General features: G+C 43.6%; 1 protein-coding gene and 1 non-coding gene across 3 annotated transcripts; both read right to left on the minus strand.

The window, feature by feature from the left end:
- Window positions 1-145: 145 nt before the first annotated feature.
- PTCD3 (pentatricopeptide repeat domain 3) lies at window positions 146-25,954 on the minus strand. 2 transcript variants are annotated; one of them, XM_058667669.1, is made up of 24 exons: window positions 25,822-25,954; window positions 24,350-24,402; window positions 24,218-24,254; window positions 19,838-19,883; window positions 17,860-17,928; window positions 17,347-17,451; window positions 15,477-15,600; window positions 14,389-14,504; window positions 13,194-13,252; window positions 12,309-12,396; window positions 11,940-12,000; window positions 11,772-11,857; window positions 10,815-10,959; window positions 10,035-10,085; window positions 7,760-7,849; window positions 7,467-7,495; window positions 6,386-6,492; window positions 4,972-5,050; window positions 4,787-4,877; window positions 3,792-3,877; window positions 3,386-3,534; window positions 1,556-1,597; window positions 907-1,065; window positions 146-620 (listed from the first exon to the last, which is right to left on the minus strand). In XM_058667669.1, the coding sequence occupies exons 1-24, from the start codon at window positions 25,929-25,931 to the stop codon at window positions 524-526; spliced, it is 2,079 nt and encodes a 692-aa protein (XP_058523652.1). In that variant the 5' UTR covers window positions 25,932-25,954; the 3' UTR covers window positions 146-523. The 2 variants fall into 2 exon arrangements, with proteins under 2 accessions (XP_058523652.1, XP_058523653.1); XM_058667670.1 differs by lacking the exons at window positions 146-620; window positions 1,556-1,597 and having other exon boundaries at window positions 934-1,065.
- On the minus strand, window positions 1,881-2,014 carry LOC118760780 (small nucleolar RNA SNORD94). Its single transcript, XR_004996986.1, has one exon. It is a non-coding gene; the product is annotated as a small nucleolar RNA SNORD94 (small nucleolar RNA).
- Window positions 25,955-26,081: the final 127 nt, after the last annotated feature.

Here is a 26,081-nt window from a genome sequence, read left to right on the forward strand (position 1 = left end):
ACACTTTACAGACTCTGAATCATGACAATGAAAAGGCCAGTATTCACTAAAGGAGATTAAAACACGCCTGAGAGTGAAGAGTTGGCAAAGACTGCATTAAAACAGAAATGCATACACATGCAAATTAATGATAGTATTTATTTACAGTCTTCAGTTAGAAGCATTATTGTACAAACAAAATGCCAGTATTCATTCGAAGATAAAAGTCTTGCACATCTCAGTATTCCCCCACTGGGAGGGAACTGCATGAAAACCACTGGAGCTCATCACTAACATCCAGGTTGGCCCAGCACGCTGACAGAAGGCCTGCCCCAGCCCACAGGCGTGCAGGGCTCATCCTGCAGTATCTGTAGACCTTACCACGCCGTGGCAGGCCTCAGCGGTGGGGGCTGCTGCTACCCAAAGGGTGCAGCCTGAGTGATGGTACCTCTCCTTCAGTAACCCTCCTCCAGACCTGTTGGGATCCTCCCCACCGTATCAGCGTTCAGCAGTCCAGGCGCTGCGGTAAGGCTGACTCCCACTTTCACTTGCTCTCACTGGCATCGCTATCGCTGTCACTGTCACTGTCACTGCTGCTGTCACTGTCACTGTTTGGTGCAGTTAGACTGTCCAAGGCTTCCCTGTAAAGAAAAGAACAGCACAGTTACCCTGCAACAGGGCAGCTGGACTTCCTGCTGACTGACACCAATTCTGAAGTTGGGCAAGAGGCCCCGCAGCGGCACTCAACAGTACTGATGAACACAGGAAAGGAGTCCAACAATCAGACCTAGAGGCCACGTGATCCACAGAACAAGTGAAACCACCACTCAGTAGGTCTTTCTGGTAAGGAACTGAGACATGGGGGATAAGAAGCTGCAAGTCTGTGGACAGGCAGCCCCTTATGATGCTGAGAGAGGTCCCACTTACTTCTGTTCCTGGGTGATTGCAAATTCAGTTGATACTCTCTGGGTGAGACCCTCACTGACAGGTAAGCTGAAGGCAGATGCCAGCTTCACCACCTCCATGGCCTGGGCAGGGCTGTTGGACGCTTTTGCACTGTCCATGAACTCAGTCAGCAAGTCGTTTCTGTAAGAGTAGCAATACAATAACAGTGCAGCTAAGCCCCTTAGAATTGTAAGCACAATCAAGTACGAGCATAAAGTCTTTGGGCCCTGCGCTGTGTGGGAGACCCGGAAGAAGCTCCTGACTTTGGATGAGACTGTTCTGGCCATTTGAGGAGTGTCCCAGTACATGGAAGATCTTCCCTTCTCTGTAAATCTGCCTTTCCAATAAAAATAGATAAATCTCAAAAAAAACCACAAACAAAAAACAAAAAAACCCCATGTCTTTACTGAGGACATACTCGGCGTATTCCCAAGGAGCTATAACCACTGACAAGCCGGAAGCTGCTCGTTGTCGCAAGCCTGGCTAGTGGGATGCTGGAGGTAGCTTCCCTAAGGGAAGAGTGCCCACAGGCAGAGTCAGATCTGCCAAGAAATCCCAAACACCGTTCAGAGCCAAGGCTGGCCTATTAATAAATCCACAACGTACCAGAGCTTGCTAAATTTCAACTTACCTAGGAATCTTATTCTGCTTCTTGAAAATCCCCAACATTTTCCTATTAAAGATGAGACAAGGCAGTTATAAACTACCAACACAAAAGAGAACACACCCAGGCTACTGCAGCTGTCCCCATTCTTTCCAATTACACTGGAGGTTCTACCTGCTCATAGCCCGGTGTGTACACCAGAAGCAGCTCAGGTGCACAACTCCTCACAGCTCCCACAGGAAGGCCCTGAGTAAACTGGAGAAGGGCTGTTGGCTGGCTCCTCGTGGGCCTACACAACTGCACAGTCTGTTGCCTGTCAGACAGCACTGCCTGGGCTTGGTGCTATGAAGAGTAGGCTCAGATTGCGGCAGTCTCCTACGAGTGCTCCTGCTCGTCCTGCCACATGCAGGTCAGAGAAGAAACACTCGCAGTCAGCTCCCATGACTCAGCTGAGGTCCGTACCCCTGCGCCAATCATCACAGCCTGACTCAGCACTGCGCGCCCACCTGCTAGAGCTGATACCCGGAAATGCCAGATGTGGCCGCCATTAGCGGCAAGGGTGATGGATATGAATTACACTTAACACTCCAAATTTCCTTCAAAAAGCTTTACTTCCAAATGCTAGTGACAACTGGGGTTGGGACAGGCCAAAGCCAGGAATCCACTCTTTTGCTGGGGTCTCCCTTATGGGTGACAAGGACTCAAGTAACTGAGCCATGAACTGCTGCTTTTCAGAACAGACATTAACAGGAAGGTAGACTGAAAGCAGTCAGTAGTGCTTGGCTCCAACACCAGCACGCTGACACGGGACGCAAGCGGCCCAGCAGCACCTTAACTGCCACACCGAAAGCTTGCACCCGAGCAACTCAAAGATGGCTGAGGCAGCAAGTCTTTTCTTCTCCTGAAATTATTTTAACACCCACATTTTGGACTGCAATCAGATGTTTAAATCAGATTACTTTATTATGTAAGAAGCCATATAAGCAATTCCCTTATCCCCTGCTTAACTCACTGACTTTTCAGATTAACAAACTTTAAACTTGAGAGTTTGTTACTTAGATATTTGCACCTTCCCATCAAAAACTTGTGTATGGGGCCCGGCGGCATGGCCTAGCGGCTAAAGTCCTCACCTTGAAAGCCCCGGGATCCCATATGGGCGCCAGTTATAATCCCTGCAGCTCCACTTCCCCTCCAGCTCCCTGCTTGTGGCCTGGGAAAGCAGTCGAGGACGGCCCAAAGCTTTGGGACCCTGCACCCGCTTGGGAGACCTGGAAGAGGTTCCTGGTTCCCGGCATCGGATCGGCGCGTACCGGCCCGTTGCAGCTCACTTGGGGAGTGAAACATCGGATGGAAGATCTTCCTCTCTGTCTCTCCTCCTCTCTGTATATCCAGCTTTCCAATAATAATAAAATCTTAAAAACAAAAAAAAAACAAAAAAACTTGTGTATGGGATGGACACTGTGGCACAGCAAGTTGAAAAGACATCATCATCCCAGTTTGGAGTCCTGACTTGAATCCGGGCTGGTCTGCCTCCAACGCCATCTCCCAGTAAGACGCTTGAGAAGGTGGGAGAAGGTGGGCAGAGCGCTGAACCCCTTCCACCCACGTAAGGGATCTGGATAAAGGTCCTGGCTCAGATTTGGTTGCTGTGGCCACTTGGTGAGAGGCCCAGCTCTCTTTGATGTTGTAACTTCAAATAAATAAATAAATAAATAATCTTAATAAAATAAACAAAAACATTAAAGCATTCTAATGCAGCTCCTGATACACCACACCGATCTCACATACAAACCAGAGCACCTCTTCTCTGTCCTGGATAAGGGCTTAACACACTTCTCCTATGTACCACGCACTCACCAGGCTTCCTGGGTTCTCTGAGCCCTTAGAAGCAGGAGAGCTACGCAGTTGAGAGAGACGGCAGTCCAGCCAGAAGCAGTCTGTCTGGCATTCTGGTTTTCATACGTAGACTGGATGTCCGCAGCACAGTCAGCAAACGCCATCTGAAGCTGAGAGGCTCCATGTTAGCACACCTGGCTGGACAATTGTGCCAAGATGCCCTATCACTGCGAGTGCCCAGCGTACCAGGTGACTCACATGAAAACCACACACAAGCAATGAAGCAAAAACTCCACTCTACTGCGGGATGAACAGACTTAGAACCCTCCACCTCGACCACGGTCTCCCCTTCAGAAGGAAGCGGCTCAGCAGCACGCTGTGTGCTCTGCACGGAGGGACATGGTGCCTGCAGGGATGGCCTGCCTACCTCGGGAGGGTGCTTGTCTCTGGCCATGAGCATCAGGATCTCCTCCTTCAGGTCATTGCGGAAAGTGTGACCATATTCTTTACAATCTTGAGATGGAAAGGAAACACAGGAGTCATCACCAACATGGAAAATCAACACCCTGTTTGGCCAACTTCATGTAACTGTCGGTTGTCAAGCCTTTTAATACTTTTGATGGGCCAAAAAGAAGTTGCTGCTATTATCTATTTATTCTAGATTTATCCCAAGATTCTAGAAAATGGGCAGGGTGACTCATATGAAGAATGAGTAAGAGGGACTGGTATAGTACAGGGACAAAGTGGCCACTTGCTACATTGGCATCCTGCTTTTAGCCTGCCATCCCTGGCTGCTAGAGCCTCTTTGCAAGTCAATCCACAGATGGAAGATGAGAATCTGTGTCCCTCTACTTTTCCAAACTTCTGCTTTTCAAATCAATCAATCTTGGAAGAAAATAAGATGAGTGAGTGCTGAAACAAGCCATGTGCTACAATTTAGAAACCACCAACTCCACAGGGCAAGACATTTTTATACCACATGGAGACCTCTTGGAGTCTTACGTCCTTAGGCATAGAAACTGACTTTATAATACATATTAAATATTTTCAGTGATGCGACAGGAAATATTTGGCTTTATTTTGAATGACTTCATACACAAAGAGCAGAGCAACACCCATACCATGCCCAGGACTGCTAATAAATGTCAAGAAATGTAATAATTGGTCTGTGATTAGCATGAGAGGCTTTGAGGTCAGATACCTGCACTCAGACTCGGGGCCTGCCACGCATCTAACAATGTTCTTCTCTGGGTGATGCCACTTACGAGCCGCACGGCTCATGTTATCCAAAATCATCAAATACCCCTGAAACAGACCTCAACTAATCTATTCATTCTATAACGGAAATGTTCATCCCTAACAATGTTAACATATTTATTAATCAAACTGTAGGATACTGAAGTAACATAGGCTGATACTGACCTTTCCAAACCTGAGGAATCAGTTCTAGTCGATTAGCCACATCTAACGCTTGCAGAAGGTCTATCAATGTTTGGGAATGAGGAAAGAAGACCTGACGAAGAAAAACAGAAATATATTTTTAAAACACAACTAGAAAAAACACCTACAAATTCATCTACATACAGGCCACATATAAATCATCTTACTGAAGGTATCAGGTCCTTATACCACTTCAAGGTGACGTCAATTTGTTCCATTAGACAAACCAAATTAAAAAACTTCGAACTGCAATGGAGAGAACAAGTATTTTTACTCTAAAAATCCCCAAGAATGAAATAACTTCTGAAGTTACATGGCAGTGTTGCACAGAACTTAAAATTTTTATAAACAATATCTAGTTATGCTAGACCCAGGTGTCAACAGCTCTGACCTTTCCACGTAATACCATGTTACTATTAACTGGTCATTATGACTGCCTCCTCCTTGGCACTGACTGTCCACTCCCACTGAACAGATACTGAATATATCCCATTAAAAGCATTCTATGTGAAATAACGACTTGTTCACACAGAAAACAATCCTCAACTTGTATTACTAGCTATTTCATCTGTGAAAAAGGAAGCATGTCTGGGCTAAGTCTGAGTATTTTTACAAAAGCAATGTTTTTGAGGAAAATCTTTACAGACATATCCTGTCATCATGTTTAAAAAAATATTGGGGACAATGCTGTAATGCAGAGGTTAAAGCCACGACTAGTGGTACTGGCATCCCCAGTTCCAACCCAGCTACCGGCTAATATGCCTGGGAAAGCAGTGGAAGATGCCCCAAGTACTTGGGACCCTGCATCCACATGAAAGACCCCGACCAGACTCTTGGTGCCTGGCTTTGGATTGGCCCAGTTCTGACCTTTGAAGTCAGTTGGGGAGTGAACTAGTAGATGGAAAATCTGTTTCTCTTATTCTGATCTTACAAATACATAAATCTCTTTCAGTATATGTGCTGCCGAAGCAAGCACTACATAAATTTCTTTTAAAAAAGGTAACAAACACAAAACAAACCTGTTAGGAAAGATACGTGGATTTCAAAGTGTTACACAGAAAAAATACCTCTAAGGATAAATAGGATTTTCAAACCTGCCTGCCAAATGACCACTGCTTTAGCTCTGAAGTGCTCAAATGACATGTAGTATTCATTTGGGCCCAGCGGTGTGACCTAGTGGCTAAAGTCCTCGCCTTCAACATGCTGGGATCCCATATGGGTGCCAGTTCTAATCCCGGCAGCTCCACTTCCCATCCAGCTCCCTGCTTGTGGCCCGGGAAAGCAGTTGAGGACAGCCCAAAGCTTTGGGACTCTGCACCTGTGTTGGAGACCTGGAGGAAGTTCCTGGCTCCTGGCGCAGCACAGGCCGTTGCGGCTCACTTAGGGAGTGAATCATCGGATGGAAGATATTCCTCTCTGTCTCTCCTCCTCTCTGTATATCTGACTTTCCAATAAAAATAAAATAAATAAGTCTTAAAAAAAGTATTAAAAAAAACCATTTAGTATACATTACAGATGGCTACAGCCTCCCATTTTCAGAATCTAGTAGTTAAAGCAACGATATCCAGTTCCTGTACTTACTAATAGAAATTACGCCGAAAATCGGGTCCAAGGAATTTCCGGTTGTCTCCAGTGTTTAGGAGGCCGTGTACTTGGTAAGCAAGCTCTAGATCTCTAAGAGATGAGCACTGAAAACATGCAAGGAGAGGTCATTACTGTGAGATCCTTGGAAACAAGTTCACTACAGGAAGAAAAAATGGTGTGTCCATGTAAAATACTTGAACTGATTGAACATATTCAGTAGTAACAATTTAACAGACTGGAGAGAATTAATTTGAATAATCACAGCTTTAGAAATTAAGCCTACAGAGGACACTCAGTAGAGCAGTCACGCACTAACCTAACCCAGGCAATCAGTCCAAAAATGACCCGCAGACCAGTTCCAGTGCTTTCCACTGGGAAACACTGACTGCTGTCACAGTGACCCTGCCACATGTCTGCGTGAACACATCCTGAGTAACTGGGAAGGTACACAGTAAAAGCATGAACCCAACTCTGCTAATATTTCAGAGAAAGAATGCACTTTCTTCAATCCAGAAAGTAACTGGCAGCCTTCTGTGACCAAAATAAAATGAGAACTCAAAATAAAAACTGCTTCCAGTTTAAAAAGTCATTAGTAGGCGAGTATGAAATCTCAGCCAAAGACAACGTGTACAACATACACAGGGGAGAATGTTAACTGATTAAAAAGTATAATGTACACAAAAGAAAAACATAAGTCAGGAAACAGAAGAACCAAGCAAAGTCCTCTAGATAATTTAATAACCCTTTTTAAAAAAGAAGAGCATGGGCGAGTGTGGAATGCAGTAGTTCAGCCTTGTGGAATGACTGCCTCCCACAGCAGAGTAGCAAGATCTGCCTGGGACTCCTGCTCCCTGGAACGACACCCTGGGAAGCAGCAGTGATGGTGCAAGTACTAAGGTGCCCGTCCTGCAGGTGGGAGAGCAGGACTGAGCTCCAGGCCCTCTGCCAGCCGAGCCTTCTTCCCTTCGTTGTGGACATTTGGGGACTGAACCAGTTCTCTGTCCTTCCAATAAATACAAAAGAATACACTCGAACCTTTTCAAGGAGATGATAAAGTTAAAAAATAAATAGTACTTACAACTCTCATGGCTGACTGAAAAAACATATCTGAAAATCAAAGTTCACAAGAGCTTTAGTTACCACAGTTAAAGATTATAAGTGACAATAATAAAAATCCCATTTTCACAACTTGTGACACCTAAAAAAAGCCTGAATGAGTAAAATCTGAGATAGACAGGCAATGCCCTACAGAAATTTGTGGTGCACAGAGTAACACCACGCTGGCCACAGCATGAGGCCTCTGAGTGCCAGCATTTGAGAAAGCTGGCCCCAGGGCTTAGAAGAGACAACGAAAGCTGTTTCTGTACCTACCATCATCTGGGTCCTTTGGAGAAAATCTCTTCCCCATTAATTCATTCATTATTTCATAGATGATGAGGGATGACGTCTTTGAAGAGCCTCCTGCACAAGAAAGCAAATGGGTTTAATTATGTGTTCATGGCCTGCATCACTGCCAAACTCACATCCCTCCTCTACCCTGGCTTCAGGACCTGGCATCGAACACAGCAGGAGCCAAATGCTGCCTCAGGGGCCCTGCAGCCCCCAGAGAGCTACACTAACCCAGGCCCCTTTTCACTGGCTCCGTTCAGAAATTGTGCCCTTCATGGGAAATGGGCAGACACTTTACAAAGAAACAAATTCAAATGGCTAACAGACACACATGAAAAAACGCTCAAGCTCTCTGGCAATAAGGGAAATTCAAATAAAAACACTGAGATTCCACTTAACACCAGAAAGAATTGCCCATATGCAGAAAACTACCAACAACAGCGGCTAGCGAGGCTGTGGAGGAAAAAAAACCGTACTCCACTGCTAGTGGCAATGCAGGCTGGTGCAGCCACTATGGAAGTCACTTAGGCAATTAAAAATTCACCTACCATATGACTCAGCAATACCACTACTAGGAACATATCCAAAAGACTTATTACACGAGAAAGCAACATGCACCCCAATGTTCACTGCAGCACAATCAACAATTGCAAGAACATGGAAGCAACCTAAATGCCCATCAACAGGGGACTGGATAAAGAAACTGCGGTTCATCTACACTATGGAATACTACTCGGCTACTAAAAAAAAATGAAATACAATGGTTTGTGGCCAGATGGGCCAAACTAGAGAACAGCATGCTGAGGGAAATGAACCAATCCCAAAAGTCAGATATCACATGTTTGCTCTAATATGATAATATGTTGTCAAATCTAGGGATATTACATATGAATCTTACTCTGTCACTTCATACTTACCCATACCTTCTGTAACAAGATCTTGTGATGTGATTCGTTAATCAACCATCCAGAAGAGGCTGATTGTTTATAATTTCCTGAGATGGTCAATGTCACTTTTATCACTGTTATTGGTACTACCCATAAATAATGAAGATCTAATCCTCACTGTGCCTACATTAGGGCCCTGGGATACATGAACTCACAACAAACCGACTGACAGTCTCCTACGTGGTTGGGAGACACTCCAGCAGCAGCATGATGGATTTGGGAAAATTCACAAAAAACACACATTGTTAAACTGGAGGGGAAGGGAGAAGAGAGGGGAGGAGGGCAGAGAGGGAAGGGAGAGCCCAGCGCCAACTAAATTGTATCAAAAAACAATTAAAAAGAAATTATGCCATTCTTTCAATCTCTTCAGGAGAGGCATGTCTTTCCTATAGTATGATACTGCCCCCAACTGTGTTCCTTAGCAACAGGACATGTTTTCTGCTACCAATCATGTGTGTTCCTTTAAAGTACAGTCTGACAAGGGAAAGGGAACCATACAATCAATGCTGGGAAAGTTTGTTAAAAACAAAACAAAACAAAACAAAACAAAACAAAACAAAACAAAACTGCATGAGCTCAGCACTAACAGGACACAAAGCCCACATACACTATTCCCAATCCAGTAAAGCATCAATCACAATCCCTTCCCTACCTTTCTACATGCAAGTAATAACACAAGAGGCTTAAGAAAAAAAGTGGAATTAAAACACAACCTTATGTTGTCACAAAACAAACAAAACACCCTGAAATCAGTGCACAACCTAGTGTATCTAACATTTCTACATCCTCTGTAGCAATGTTCCAATTTGCTAATTCCTATTTATCTCCACAATCACGCCAAGGGGCAGCAGAATTTCAGGACACAATTGAGTAAGCTGGGTGCTTCCCTGACCCAGTTCCTGTTTAATTTTCCCAGTTTCCTTGCCTAATGCAAGGATGTGGGTCTTGTTAATCTGTCTAAACTCAACAGAATCAAGCCCACTGCAGTAGGAATGAATGGAAACATCACCTACACAGCTGAATATGCTAGCCCCCAGCCAGTCACATGCAGCTAAGTACAATCCGACAGAACAATTTTCAATTTTACTTTCTATCAGGTAGTCCCATTTGGTTAGTGGTGACAATGCTGGACAGAGGAGCTCTGAGAGGGATCCTCACCCTGAAGTGCCCTGTGACCATCTGCACACCCACACAGCTAGTGCAGTTCACCAACCCTCTCCCCTCCATCACAAGGTAGGTTGCTGTCCCCAAGAACAAGGTCTAGCTTAGCCATTAGCTCTTTAAATTAATGCATGTAAGGCCATACATACCATATTGATAAAACAGCTGAATAATATGGTGATAGGTTGCAAGCGACGGTTCTCAAATTATCAGGTGGACAGAAAAAAGGAAAAAAAAAAGTAAAAACACAGGTTTGCAAAAAAGGTTTACTAAAAACATTTTTCAATAGGAAAACTGAACCTTTATTTCCCAGTCCATTTAATTAATGTAGAGATGACAAATCAACACAAAGATTGTATCACTTCCCAAGTTCAAGTAACTAATAGGATTCTGCACTGAGAACAGTAAAACCCACTGAAGAAAACTCTAAAGCAACCTTCAATACTGAAAAATATGCAATTTAACATAGTAGCAGACACTAAAGGCTCAATACCTAAGTCTTTAGGAAAACGCTGTGAAATTTAAAACTGCCTATGTGAAAATGATTAACTCTCAGAAGCTAAAACATCATGGTCAGCTGTGCAGAACCTGAAGTCCACACGTGTCTCAGTGGAGGGGTTCCAGGACAGCGCCTCTCCATTCCAAAATCTGCCAATGCTCAAGTCCCTGACACAGCAACTCCAATGCATGCACACTTCAGCTCTGCATGGCTTGTATCTGACATATGGCTTAGGTAATAAGAACAAAGGACAAAGCATGCACATGTTCACTACAAATTATTTCTCCTTGAAACCCAAAGATATAGAAAGCTGCATGTGCACACCCAGGTGTGCCAAATGATGGGGATCCCAATAGGCTACTTGGGCAGCAAAAGGCAGCACTGGTAAGGCCCTGAAACCTCACATGAGGACCCCAGGGTCCATCCTCACCTATTCCGATGGCTTTCATCTCACGTAACGTCTGCAAGGCGGGAATCCTTCCAAATGTGTAAGATCTTCGGAGACATTTCAGAATGGTGTTGAAAGTCTGAAGATTTGGCTTCACCTTTTGTGCAACCATGTGTTTCAACAGCTCCTAGTTTGATGAGAACCAAGTAGTTCAGGCTTTTGCCTCCTAAGTCATTTTTCACCAAAGTCTTGATTTCTAGCTAAGTCTGAAGTAAGTTAACAATTATTTTCCTAACTTAAAAAATCTGCTACAGAAATCTCTTAATCCCGTTGATTCGACACAACCAAAGCATTTAACTGTTATTTATCTATAAATTCTTCAGGAATATACTAATGAGGCTGGTACTGTGGCACAGTAGGCAAAGTCTCAGGCTGCAACACCAGCATCCCATATGGCTGCCCCACTATTGGACACCTGCACGTAGAAGGGGTGCCCAGGTGAAGTGACTGGTTCCTAGTTTTGGCTTGGCTCAACTCTGGCCATTGCAGCCGTCTGGGGATCAAGCCAATAGATGGAAGATCTAAGTTGGAAGATCTAAGTAACTCTGACTTTCAACTAAGTAAGTAACTTTAAAAAGTATCAATAATCATAAAACATGTAGAAAAATGATCAGGGTTATAAACTGCTAGGCAGGATTCTTTTTGGCTTAATAAGAGATTATATGATAAGCATGATTACTTTTTGTAAAACAAACAATGCACTGGGTGTAATAAAGACAAATGACCCAAGTCCTCTAAAATTCTAGCTCTACGATCTAGGCCCAGTAACTTTTCCTTCTCATACCTAAGTTACAGTTACTTAGCAAGTTACTGAAAACAGGTAACCACCTCTGCATGCAAAGGCTGCTTTTTAAATGTTCTGTGAATGTCGTAGCCATGACATGCATTGTCAGTAATCAATGTTGAAGGCACAGAGACAAATTGAGCATGCTTCCTTACCAATATATTATTCCATTTGTCCTCAAATTTCTCATTTGGCACAAACGCTGTTGCTTCGATCAATGCATTGAAAGTGTGTACATCAGCTGTAAAAGAAGGTAACCATTTCATGGAGATGCTTGAGAAGGAAGGAAAAGAGAAATGGAGAGGAGTTTAAAACAAACTTACCACGGAGTCTGTTGTTTAGTAACTCTGTGTATAACTTCAGTGCCTGGTCACCAGCTCGGTACTGGAAATCAGGAAAAAAAAAGTGCATCATCAAACATATTCATTTATTAAACAAAGTATGCATGCATCTATTGCCCTGCAGACTGGGAACACAGCTGCTCAAACAAAAAGCACCGCCAGACCAGGCTCTGTCAGGCAGACCATAGCACAGGGCAGGCGTAGTCTACACAGGACACTGGGTCATGTCACTTTCAGTGGTCCTGAATAAGGGAGTGGGAGGAGTATACTACTGCCATCTGACAGGACAGGCTGGGGGAACTACTCAACTTACATCCTGGCTTCACAGAACTTAGAGAACAACACACGTACCTTCACCATGCCTCGGATCATCGTGCAGTAGGAATGTGCGTTTTTCTCTGGCATTAGAGCAAAGATTCTCTCAGCATGGTTTTTCACTCTAGATACAAAGGACTAAATGTGAATGAGAGAAGTAAGAAAACAAAAGCCACTATCATTTACGCAGAGTTAACAAGGTTGTGGGCAATGTGCTAAGCACTCCATGTATGTAAATTTAGATAATCCTTACCCTGCAGAGACATGGAGCTGAGAGTTCTCAGTTTGAAAATGCAAATAAACGAAGGCTCAAAAAATGAAGCAAGTTCAAGCTTCGCAGTTAATTAACAGACAGTACTGTATGATGGGGACACGTGAATGGTCCCAACCCTCCCACAATCCGCAGCTGCAGCCACCAGCCATGGGTTTCTTCTGAGTCCTGTCATTCCAGCAGACACGGACCTCTATTCCATACTCTGAACTACAGCTGTCTTCCTCCAAACACCAACATGGAATACGTATTTTGACACTTTTATTCCATAAAATGCAATTTACCTTTTGTTTGGAACTGCTCAATGTTTCCGCCTGCTGGCTTATAGTCTCAATTTAGCATTATATCTACTGTTATTTTTAGTAAACAAAAACAACAAGCCTTTCAGACTTTGAGGTATACACTGCCCAAGGTGGCAGCACAGATGCAACTACCAAAGGCATCACACCATAGCATGAAGCTAAACAGGGGGAGGGGGACCCAAAAGTCATCAATCTCTAAACAGATTCTCATATAACTGGCCAAGGACAAAGCTTATGACAGTAAGCCATTTCAGAACTCCACAGTACTGTATCTTCTTCAGGGGGTGAGAGACACATTCCTCAAACTATGACAAACCGCAATACAAGGTTTTAATGGTATGTACATACCCCCACATGATTCCTGGATTCTTTCTAGGCTTTTCAATATTCTCTTCGGTGGCCTCTTCCTAATCATTCAGAAAAATGAAAGTGAAGACAATGGAATGTCCTCTCCCAATCACACTTAAATCCAGTAAACATCTATGCCTATACTACTCATTTGTTAAGTGAAATCAGCAAGGAAAATCACTCACGAAAAGCAAAGATGGCCCTTAAAGCAACAATGACAAGCCAGAAATGAGACGAACTCAATGTAGGCATCCAGAGGCTACACCTGGCCTCACCCAGAGAATATCACCCGTAATTATAAATTGTAGAAAATATAAGGATAGTTAAAACCTAACAGGAAGTTGTCTAACAATCTGAGATTTCAGGGACAAAAACAATGAACCAATAAGCAACTCTAACCTAGTCCTTTATTTATAAACCAGTTCTGGGATGGGTTTGCAGGGACAGGCTTGGCAAGCACTGCACAGCCAGTACTGTGTCCAGAACTGGGGCTGGAACTTTAAAGGACACTTTGAATAGAAGGCACAACGATGACCCACTACCTACTTTTTAACACTCCAAATACCATTCCCAAATATTCTATGAAAAACGGAATATAGTTTTATAGTCTCTTCTGCGCGTATACAACCTCTCTTTCCTCAAACAGATCCAGAACAGTGCTCTCAAAGGCCATACAAACTTAACCATGATTTGGTCTCTACTAGGCATCGAGAATGTTTTCAACATTTTTTGCTATTTTACGTACAGATATCATGTTATGAAAAAGGTCACATCTGGCTCATTTGATCCAAAGGATTCCTTAGGACTTATTTCTGTAAGGGTTGACCTGAGAGAAAGGGCATGACCCAGCCTACAGGAAGCCAGCTAACTGCTCTACAGCCTCCAGCCTGCTAAGTTCCCACCTTCCTTTCTGTGCACATACACATGAACCCCTGAGGGGCCATAGTCTTTACTTAGCCATTATACATTCTGGTGATAGTGGCATGGGATTCCAGCACTAACACTTCTGGTCAGTTTTCCTTGAACAGGTGGTTGATGAGAACACAATGTGTCTCAAAATCGAACTCATGCTAAAATAACTGCTTACAATCTTCCTCCTGCACTACTTGCCCCAGGGTCACCTGCAATTTTCATCAAGATTGTTCACCATGACACACTTCAGAACAAATGTTGAAATAATGCCAAAAGCAATTACCAATTCTTCTGACTGTTCTCTTTGCTGAAAATGAGAATCAGTTGAGGGCTCTTGGCCACCATAGTAGCACAACAAATCCAAAAGATTATTGGTTGTTTCAAGAGACACGGTGGTCCCTATAGATGAGAAAAAGAGCAAAAACAAATCTTTAACCATTCAAAATCTAAAACCTATTAAACCTTCATTTCTTACTTTTCTACCAGGTATGTACACTTGTATACTACTTGTATAGTTAACCTGCTCTTTACAGCACCAACAGCCCATATGGGTGCTAGTTCAAGTTCAGGCTGTTCCACTTTCAGCTCCCAGATTAACACCTAGGAAAGCAGTGGAAGACAATCCAAGAGCTTGTTCCATACACCCACATGGAAGACCCGAAACAAATGCCAGGATCCTGGCTTCAGCCTGGCAAAACTCCAGCCGTTTTGGTCATTTGGAAGGTGAACCAGTGAATGTGACAGTACATGTACACTCTATGCCTCTAAAATAAATTTCCTAAGATGTTTTTAATCAACCTATCTAACCACCCACCTATCTGAAAGGCAGAGACAGCAAGCAATTGCTTCCATTGGTTCTACCACTTCCATCCGAGGGTGGTTCACTCATGTCTCCAACAGCCTTTGCTGGGCCAGACCAAAGCCAGGAACATGAAATGCAATGCAGGGCTCCCATGTCAGTGGAAGGAACCACACTACTTGCACCATTACCTATTGCCTGCCTCCCAGAGTCCAATTAGCAGGAAGATACCAGTCCTGCTATCCCCAATACCATTACTCCTAATCCAGCTTCTTACTAACGTAGGGGCTCAGGGAAGGAAGAGGAGGGGAATGGAACAGGGCAGCAGAAGACAGCTTAAGCATTTGGGTACCTGCCACCTCCATGGGAGACCAGGATGGATTTCCTGGCCTGACCCAAGAGCTGCAGCCATTTTGGGAGTGAATGGAAGCGCTCTTCCTCTAACGCTACCTTTTACACAAATAAATCAATCTTAATAAGTAAATTTTAAAACTACACAACCTTCAAACTGAGTATGGATTATCGTCTTTCAAGTTTATATTCTTAGATGGGTTTTAACTGAACTTGTTCACCTGCTTGCAATAGCTGGTCAAACATATCCACTGAAGCCTTGACTTTTCTGAGTTTGATTCTTTCCTGAAGGGCAGCTTCACTTACACCTTCGATCTGAGGTTCAAAATTCTCAGGCATTAAACACTAGGAAAGCAAGATAGTTACAGTTATCACAGAAGGTAAAGGTTCAGCAATACAAAATAGAGACAGAGACAGACAGACAGACAGACAGACACACACACACACACGACAGACTCTAGCCACTGCCCAAATGGCTACAATAGCCAGGTCAGAGCCAGGAGACAGGAACTCCACCTGGTATTCCCTCATAAATGGTCAGTGCCAAGTACTTTGGAGATACCCTCTGACAGGTTAGCAGAAAGCTGGACTGGAGGTGGAGCAGATGGAATTCAAATACCCAGATGGGGTGGTTGTTATCAACAAACAGCAGCCTAACCTGTGGTGCCACAACACTGGTCCTAAGACACACTATCACAACACAACAGCAAAGCTCTCCTGCCTGTTCCTGTTTCTAGGGCTGGGTCCTATTTACTGTTTTAACACTAAGGTCTCTGCAGGGAATTATAACTAGAAAATAAACACAAAAATCTTGTACTTCTCTATCTTTTAGCTTGTTAAGCATCGAAATACCTAGTCTTTCTTCTTCCTTTTCTCCCTGTCCAGGTTCAAGGTGATGACCCGGCCTGCTTTCCAAAGGAAGATATATTTCCTTTTTTCCTCCCCAATTAATTTTTTCTTCTTTTCCGTCTTCCCATATGGTCACCTGATGTCATCCTAGGGTCTCCAATGTGGAGAATACTCCGAGGACACTGCACAAGTGTTTTTGCTAGTTCTGAAATGCTGTTGTTTTGTTGTTCCAAGGTTGAGAAAATCAGGAAAAGGTATTCCTTCCCTGATTCGACTTGTATTCTAAACACCACCAATGTATGTGCTCCACTCACTGTTTTCCAAGTATCTTCTGCACAGGTACTATTAAGCCAGGCCCTGGGAACACAGAGATGGATGACATCCACTACCCTCAAGGAGGCGATAGGTAAGCCCCACACCGCAGTGTGACTGGTGCTGCCCACTACAGAGGAGGGGATCTTTGGGAGGCTACAAGTGAGACCTGGAGCTACAGAACAATTAATTCTTAGTGGCACTAAGCCCAATGCTTGACACACAGAAGGCTCTGCATAGATGCACTGCATGACCAGAAACAGAGCAGGAAACTCGGTGGAAGCAGAGAGGGCTAGGTTACATTTTTAAGAGTGCCAAACCAAATATAATGGTTGTTGAAGAAAGAATGTAGGCAACAGAAATGCAGCAGTCCGTCATGCTCACTGAACCAAGCAGGAAAAATATTAATTAAGGCTCAGGGCCCAGTGTGGTAGCCTAGCAGCTAAATCCTTGCCTTGCAATGGCCAGGATCCCATATGGGTGCCAGTTAATATCCTAGCCACTCCAGTTTCCATCTAGCTTCCTTCTTAGGGTCTGGGAAAGCAGTAGAGGATGTCTTAAACTATTGGGTCTCTGCACCCATGTGGGAGACCCAGAAGAAGCTCCTGGCTCCTGACTTCAGATCAGCTCAGCTCTGATTGTTGTGGCCATTTGGGGAGTGAACCAGTGGATGGAAGATCTTTGTCTCTGCTTCTCTGTGTAAATCTGCCTTTCCAATTAAAATCAATTAATTCTTACCAAAAAGACTTACAAAAAATGCTGGGCAAATAACAGAGAAAGAGCTTGAATTTGGTATCGCAAGCACAGATCATGTCACATATCAAAAGGCTTTTCGAACAACTAAGTAATAGTGATGAAAGCTTGATTTAGACTACATGATTACATTTACTTAATGCTATGTTAAAAAAAAAAAAAATCTATTCTTCTTACCGGTATATGAGGTTCAGCTATGTCCTTCTGGAAATACTTAGGATATGAATTAATAATAAATTTCGCTGCACTTTCTCCAGACTTCTTCGCCAACAGAAATGAACGCTATATAAAACATATAGATAGATACAAGTTGATAGTCACATGTAATTTAGAGGCAAGTGAGATCAAATTTATATCACCAGCAAGAATTGTTCTCCCCCATCAAGAACAATACATGAAATCCCAAATAGAAACCACACTACACCACACAGCTACCTTTTCTATTGAGTTCAAATAGGTAACTCACCCCAGTGTGAAAAACAATCTAACTACTGAGATCGAAAGCTCAAAACTGCCTCCATACAGACCTGAAATATTTGACTGAAGTCAGAAAGGACTCAAGTCCTACCAATTTATGTATAAGCATCTATAAACTCTTCAATAGTTCATAAAATTAAATTATATGTGTATTTTTAGACACAATTGGTACAATTTTAAAAAATCCTTGAGAAGTTACATGACGTTACTCACTGATTCCACAGAGGACGTTGGTATGAGGTAAGGATCATCTTGAAATGAGTAAGGGACAGCAGTAGGATCCTGTGGGAAAAACACAACTTTTATTTAGACAACCTTGTGAGTTTTGGTGATAACCAAAAATTCTATCCAGTTCCATGTATGCACATAACATGTAAAAATATGTATCTAAGTATGTCTCTATCCTTGCACATATGCATACAAGGACTTACGCCATAGTACTGTGCTCTTAGCTCTCTTAAGAGTTGTCTGTAGCCATGCACAACTGAAAGCAAACCATGGCTCATACCCATAGTTGCTATTTCAGATCTGCACCTACCATCACTGGGTACCACTGCTATACTGCTCTAGACAAGGAACCTAGAAATTAAACAGGCCACCACAACCTTTCTGGAACTCGATATTCTTCAAAACCTTGTCATTATCCATCCATGCTCAACTTAATCCCAAAGTCCGTTCCAAAGGGTTCCTGGGGGTGTGAATATCAGCAGCTTCTCCCTGGACAATCAATCTAATTCTTCAAACAGCTCATCAATCCTAAGCAAAACCAACTCTCCAGCACCACAAGGGACCACCCTTCAGTGACAACCCTAAGTTACCTCCGCTATTCCTCCCCTATTTCCTGGCTCTATTCTGGCTGGGTCCTTGATGCCTTATCTCACTTACCTAGATCCTTTCAGACCAGACAGCTTTTTAAATCCCCTTTTGTCCTCACATTCCAGTTCCAACTATCACCTCTTCTGGAAGTCCTTCCTAGCCCTCCTCTCCAGGAACTATGTAAGGACTGTGAATCACCAGCTGTCACTTGGATTACATCATGTTACAGGAGCAGAAAAAATGTACTTGGGTTTTAATGGTCAGAAATCTGGTAAGCCAGACAATTCTACACAGAATCAATATAGCTTTAACTTGCTACGTGTCCCAGGCTGCTTTCATTAGAGACAACCTCAGAGGCCTGTTTCTCTTACATTTCAGGTACCGATTCTTATACACAGTCTCAATGCTTTGCAAGTGGGGAGAGAGAATTAAAAATTCTTACAGGGTGGGCATTGAGCATACCAGTTAAGACAGCTGTGTCTCATGTTGACATTCATGTCAGGGACCCCGACTCTAGATTCCCACCAAGGCAGACCCTGGAGTGCAATGGTAATGGTTCATGTGATGAGTTTCTGTCATCCCCATGAGAAACAGGAACAGAACTCCCGGCTCCAGGCGCTGGCTCAGGTCAACCCTGGCCACTGCAGGCACTACTTGAGTGTCAAGTCTGCTCCTTCTCTCCCAAAATAAAAAAGCTGCTTTTTAGAAACTGGCAGACTATGTTTTAGTGTATTTGGCCCAGAAGCCCCTAAGTCCAACATCTACAATACCACAATTCTAGATCTATGTGGTAATTTAAGCAGGGTCAGTACTCAGTAATACAAGGACAGGAGAAAAGATTTTAAAAAGTTCCATATCTGATACCTTTACTTACCAAAATTTATGACTGCAAACTACACTCTTGATTTGTCAAAAAGTAAACTGACACATGAAACCAAGAAGATCACTACAGCAGTAACAGAACAGGATCACACTCCCCATTTCCTTTGCGCCACATACTACCCTAAACCCTCTATGCGTATTTCACACTTGTAACTCTCACCAAGACCACTTTACAGACTAGGAAACCAAAGCACCAAAGAGGAAGCTGTAAAGCCTGTTAGTGGGCTGGAGGCTCTATCTTCTGAATCACTGCTTCCTGTCTCCCGCGGTGGAGACCACTTGCCGCAGTTAAAGCTCCTCCGGGATGAGTACTAGCACCAGCCCAGAGTCTGTCACTTTAAAAAGCCATAGTTTTTTCATGTACCAAATGATAGGACTGAATTAGATGACTTCAAAACTCTTTCAATATCTACAAAAATTTAAATCTGAATAATGAAGAGCAGTTAACACTAGATATATTATTAGGCAAGTTAAGAAGTAAAAATCTACTTACTCTGTTTACTGTGGATGCAAGTGCCTGAAGAACAGCTACTTTATCCCTAAGAGTAAGAATCACCAGTTAATGCAACCTGGTTTCTTCACACAATGGTGAACAGCATCTACTCTCAGACCAGCCAACGGCAAGGTGAAGACACACACTAGCGCAGCTTTTCTCTCATAATTATTGGAAAATAAGCAAACAGTTCAGCTGTCTTGTTTAAAGGCCCTTTCTGCTCCCTAATACCCAGGGTCAGTGACCTCTACCTTGACTACATAAGACTATATTGCTACGTCCTCCCATGCTTTTCTATGCAGTTTCAAAGCAGCCTTCTGTTATACTCTTGGTGGCTCCTTAAAAACAAAACAAACAAAAGCAAATGAGGTTATGCCTCAGAGCTAGTATTTAAAAACTATTCATGTTTATTTTTATCTACTTGAAAGAGGAAGGAGGAAGGGATTTTCTTATCTGCTGGTTCACTCACTAAACAAACACCAAAAGCAGTTAAGGCTGGGTGAAGCAAAAGCCAGAAGCCCAGAACTCCATCTGGGTCTCCCCGCTGTGTGGCAGGGATCCAAGAACACGAGCCCAGGTCCTGCTGCCTCCCAAGATGCATCAGCAGGAAGCTGGAGTGCAATGAAGCAGCCAGGTCTGCAACGGGCACTCCAGCATAGGCAGCAGGCATCCAAAGGGGCTTCGGCCACTGTGCCACCACACCAGCCCCTGGCTGCTGGCTCTTCAGCTACAGCTGAGAGTAATCACAGGCTCCTCTCCGGAGCGACTGCGCCAGGGCCTGCCAGACACGGCAAGGTCTGTCACGGGCCGTCGGACTGAAATTCCGGATGATGGCATGCACCCACCCCTCCTCCAACTGAAATCCTCTCAATCACATACAACCCAATGAAAACAGCTCCGGGACAGCTGCCCACTGTGCCGCGGAGTGGACTTTTACTGAACTACCCGAGACAGTTTCCCTGGAATAATTTGATTTCAAATGCATTTTATCCCTATGTTAAACTGTTTCATTTCCAAAAGGGAACTCTAGAGAATAAACCAAAATTTTTTTGTAAACAAAGTTCAGAAAAACATTTCTAAGTCCACCAGGGGCTGGCAGCAAGTTCAGCCTCCATAGTGAGGTTCAAGCCCGAGATGCTTCACTTCCAATCCAGGTCCCCATGAGTGTGCCTGGGAAAGCAGTGGAAGATAACCCCAAATGCTCTGACCCATTCCCGTGTAGGAGACCCAGGGGAAGCTCTTGGTCCAGCCTGGGCCACTGTAGCCATTTGTGATGTGAACCTGCAGATGAATTCTAGCTCTGCCTTCAAATAAACAAAATCTTACCCTCTACCTGTAAGAAAGAAATTTAAGTCACCTGAGAAACATCAAAGAACATTTCACATTACAACAAAATAAGTAATTATTGATGCACAGTGAGAGCCACTGGGTTTTCTATTAATTTTAAAAATTTTATATACTTCACGTATTAGTTCCTCATCTCTCAGCAGGCTGTAATGAAATCTTACATTAGCATATTTATTTATTAAATATTAACTAGATGCATCCTTGGGCATCTGAATAAATGCCATTAAAATAGTAAAACAGGTCACTAGTTGCTTTATCTTAAAGGATTATTTGAAGAGTGATCACAATGAATATGCCTCTTTTAACAAAGCAGATGTGCAGCTTCAGAGCGCTAGTGAAGTCTCCACTTAGGATGGAGCACCCGAGTTTCAGGCCTGTCTCTACTTCCAAGTGGCTGGGGCCCCTTCACATATATGGGAGACCCAGCTTGAGCTCCTGGCTTTGACAGGTTTCAATCACAGCTGGACAAGAGGCAGATCTGCCTTAACCTGCTTCTGCCTTTGAAATAAGCACAGTGGATTAAGTTAACCAGATCGTAACAGGTTAATAAGCTGCTATTTGTGGTGCCATCTGTGAAGCCGTCTTACAAGTACATTGGTACCTATTTCCAGACAATTTTCACACTTTTCTGCATAAAAAAGTATGAATTCTCATCCAATGTGCCTCTGAAGAGCTGTTCCAATTCACTGCTTATTAACAAACGTATAAGCATCCACTGCCCTGCATGCTCTCCTTGCCAATCTGGTTTTAATTTGCAATTATTTTATTATCCCAGTTACCTATGGACTGATCACAACTGGGATCTTCACCATCCCTAAAATGATTACCCACGTCAGAGCATGATGTGTATCATGCTGTTTATCGCACGGACACATAAAACTCAATGATTACTCACTGAAGGCATCTGTGGCGCCTGAATAACTTAGAAAAAAAAATCACAACCTTAAAGCATGCTTTATCTCCAAAATAACAGCAATTTGGTCCTTCAGGTGTAAAAAGCAGATTCCTGAGTTTGGAAATCTAGAGCTCTTTTTAGTAAAAAGATACACAATAAATATTTTAGGCTTTATGCTAAAGGGTCTGTCTAAACTATACTCAGCTCCATAGTAGCATAAAACAAAACAACGATGCATAACTCTCCCTTAACATGTCTTGATTTTTTTCTAAAGCCTGGTAAAAACCACTCATGGACAAGAAAAACACTGGCTTCTCCCCTATTCCCACAGTACATGAGGTCTATCATGACCACACCCTACTCCATTCTGTGAATCTCACATCTTAGAATCACAAGGACTACCTAAAGGAATATGCCTTTCATTTATTTAAAGACGCATTTATCTGGAAAGAGTTACAGAGACAGAGAAAAGAGAGATTGTCCAACCACTAGTTCACCTCCTAGCTGGCTGAATCAGTCAGCACCGAGCCACACCAAAGCCAGGGGTTTCATCCAGGTTCCCACAGGGATGGCAGGAACAAACTAAACTCTTGGGCCATTTCCTGCTGCCCTTTGCAGGCCATTCAGTATGGAACTCAGTAAGAAATGAAGAGTAGCTGGGACATGAACTGGCATCCAAGAGGGATGCTGGCACTGCGGGCGATGGCTTTAGTCATAATGCTGGTGCCAGGAATATGCCTTTCAAATGAATTCTCTAGGTGAGAATAATACAAACAGAATAACCTTAACCCATTTTAAGGTACAGTTAAACCTTTATGCTCTCAACAAAAAATCACATTGATTAGTGCAATGCAACCAGTCTGGATTATATCATAATCTGTGTTATCTCTCTGTATGTGTAAGCTTACATACATGTGGTGAGTGTTAAGCACAAAACCTCACTAGCCATAGCATCCACTCTCATATTCCCTGTAGCACTCCCCTCAGGGATAGATGCAATGGAGTGACAGGAATGCCATCAGGAAAATGCCTCATTCAGACGCCCACATTTCTCCTCTTATCTTAGTTCTGGTTCTTACAGAAGACAGAAATGAATCTGAATCTATCTGTACAATGAAATACCACATAGTTACTAAAAAATAAGACTATAAGCCAAACAACGTATCAATAGTTCATATAAAAGTACTCAGTTCTAAACTACAGGTATTTGAAAAGTTCAAGAGAAATAAGTATGATTACACCCTTAAACTTTAAAATAGCAGTCAACTACTAAAATCAGAATATACGATCTGCAGTGTTCAATGTGACATTTAATCTTCTGAGGTACACACTATCTTTAACTGCAGTTTACCGTGGCATAACCAGGCTACATTACTTGCCTGCCAGCTGTTCGACTGCCAGTTTTGCTTCTTTCATGCTCCATTCATCCCATCTGTCTTTTGGCCTTAATTATTGATTACTTTTGTGATTTAAGAAACCCTTTTCTAAATAAATCTGAACCTTCAGGTCACAGTAAAAATTCAAATGCATGGCTTTTTGAGGAGGCCCCTAAATGGATTCAGTGTCATATTACAAGCATTTCTCCAAGGTTTCAAGTCCTACAGTCAACACTGAGTAAATGATAGGGCAGTTAATTCAAAGATACACCTAGGTAATTAAAAAGCTAAATTTTGCATTTATTTTAACCTCACTAGAGATCATACATGTGCTAATTATGTCTGGCCTGTATACTACAAAAAAAGAGAATTTAAAAAACTGGGTGAGCACTGCGTCACAGAGGCTAAGCTGCTACTCAGGTCTTCCCACAATATCCTGGGGTGCCTGGTTTGAGCTGTCAGCTTCCTGCTATTCTACCTGGGATGTGGTGGAGAAGCCCACGCCGGCGACAGAACAGTTCCATCCTTCCTGGCTTTGGCACAGCTTCACTCGGGCTGCTGGAGAGTAACCAGCAGGTGAACAGTGAAGGTCCCCATTCGCTGCTTTCCACCTTCCTCCTCTGTGACCTTTAAGCACCCCGACTTCCTCTCCTCGGCTGTTCCCTCTTCAAGCACACTCTGCCACTCTCACGTGACCCTAGCAAACTTCACTCATGCTAAGCACCCAACCTCTTGCCGAACAAATGACTACTGAATACTCACCAAATTTTCTTTTTTGGAATGACTACTTCCTCAGTTCCTAAATTTCAAAAGCAAAGCAAAATTAATTTCCTAATACTATAACCATAAAAGGATAAAATGTAAAAACAGAACTATTTCAGTTTTATCTGATACCTGTTTTATCAGTTCCTTCAATCTTGGGGAGAGTCGCACTCCCAGAATACAATCTGCAAAAAGAGAAAGCAGAGTCATCAACAAAGATCCCAGTGGCCCACCTGTTAGGCTCTCATTTCCAATGATAACTCACATCAGTTATCAGTCTACCCAGAAGGTGTGGCCTAAACAGCACCTCAAAGCCATTATATATCAGGCAATCTCATCACCCCAAACTGGGAGAAAAAATTCTAATAGCACTCTACGTAGCTTGTTGGAAACAAGTTTTTAACTTTGGGCCCCTTAAAGCAGAGGTTAAGAGCAACAATACACTTTTAACAAATACCACCTGACCTAAGGGCCTGCATTGCTGCAAGAAACTGTGACACAGCTGAGACCACTCAGCAGCCTTCATTCCACTTTCGTCAACAACCAAAAACGTGCCCAAAACACCAGACTTAATTCAGATGTGGAACTGTAAGACATTCTTCTGGACACTCATGCATCAGATTATTTTATTACCAAAATGTCTATATCTATCTATCTATCTATCTATCTATCTATCTATCTACACATATATAGCCTCACTGGGCTCACAACTGAATTTCAAATGCCAACTAAGATGAGCGAATAGGCCAGAGAACATGTGGAATGAACACACTATTTGCTATTCACATCTCTAGTTTCTAAAGTGGCATCAACAGAAATCGTGATTACATCACCAGGGAGGGCCAGAGTGATCTGTGGCTAATGGTTTCTGAAATGCAAAGCCTACCCTTTTCAGGGACATGGAGAAAAGGGACAGATAAAATATCCACTCGTGAGTTTTTGCTCCTTACAATTTTTCAGAAAGTTATCCCCCAAATGAAAAACTCTCACATAAGTGAGAATCTCTTCAAGCTTAACTTAAAAGGTCATCCCCAGCCCCAATCTAGTTGACAAAATGTATCTCATCTGATATAAACATCATATAAACCGCAAGTCAGGCTTCTCTCACGTTCTTGCCGGTGTGTCAACTGCTTCTACTTCACAATGCCAGTTTGCACGGGGGGATTACCAGGAGCAGGTGGCGCACATCCCAAGAGCACGGCGGGATTAGCAACACTTGTTTCCGAAAAACCTCAACGTCTTCAGACAGTTTTTACAACCTCTAGCGAAAGCCACCTTTTATTTAGGATAGACTTGGTAATTCTTTCCACTCCGACTGGAACGAAGTGAACAAGGAACGGATTTTTTTTGTTTTAACATTTGGGGTGGAACCGCCAATAGCCCACACGCACTGGGATGCGAACCTGAGCAGACTAGGGTCCCAGTTTTGCCGTCGGGGCATTGAGCAGCAGCAGCGCATGCCGGTGTGGCTAACTCCCCGAGTGTGGCCGGACCCCGGCCCACGTGCCGGGCCTCGGGCGGCTGCGGGAGCGCGCCCATGCACCCCGGGAACCAGGCCTGCGGCCACTCCAGGCTCTTCCCTGTGGCCCGCGAGCTTGTCCTACCTGCAGCCCGGGGCCCGTTCGCCCAGCCCCGCGCGCCCACCGCCCAGCGGCAGGCCCAGCCTGCTGCGGACGCTCAGCCAGCGCGCAGAGGACACCGCAGCCGCCGCCATCTTCCGCTCCCTCGCCGAGCATGCTGGGAAAGGCCTCGGGGTCATAGGGAGGGGAGGTGGGTGGGAACAGCTCGCCTATTGGCCGAGCCGGAAACTACCATGAAACGGGAGGGTGCAACCTCTTCATGGGGAACAATTTAAGGGAGTGAA

This window comes from Ochotona princeps, chromosome 8 (assembly GCF_030435755.1).
Source record: "Ochotona princeps isolate mOchPri1 chromosome 8, mOchPri1.hap1, whole genome shotgun sequence".
In the NCBI taxonomy this organism is placed as follows: domain Eukaryota; kingdom Metazoa; phylum Chordata; class Mammalia; order Lagomorpha; family Ochotonidae; genus Ochotona; species Ochotona princeps.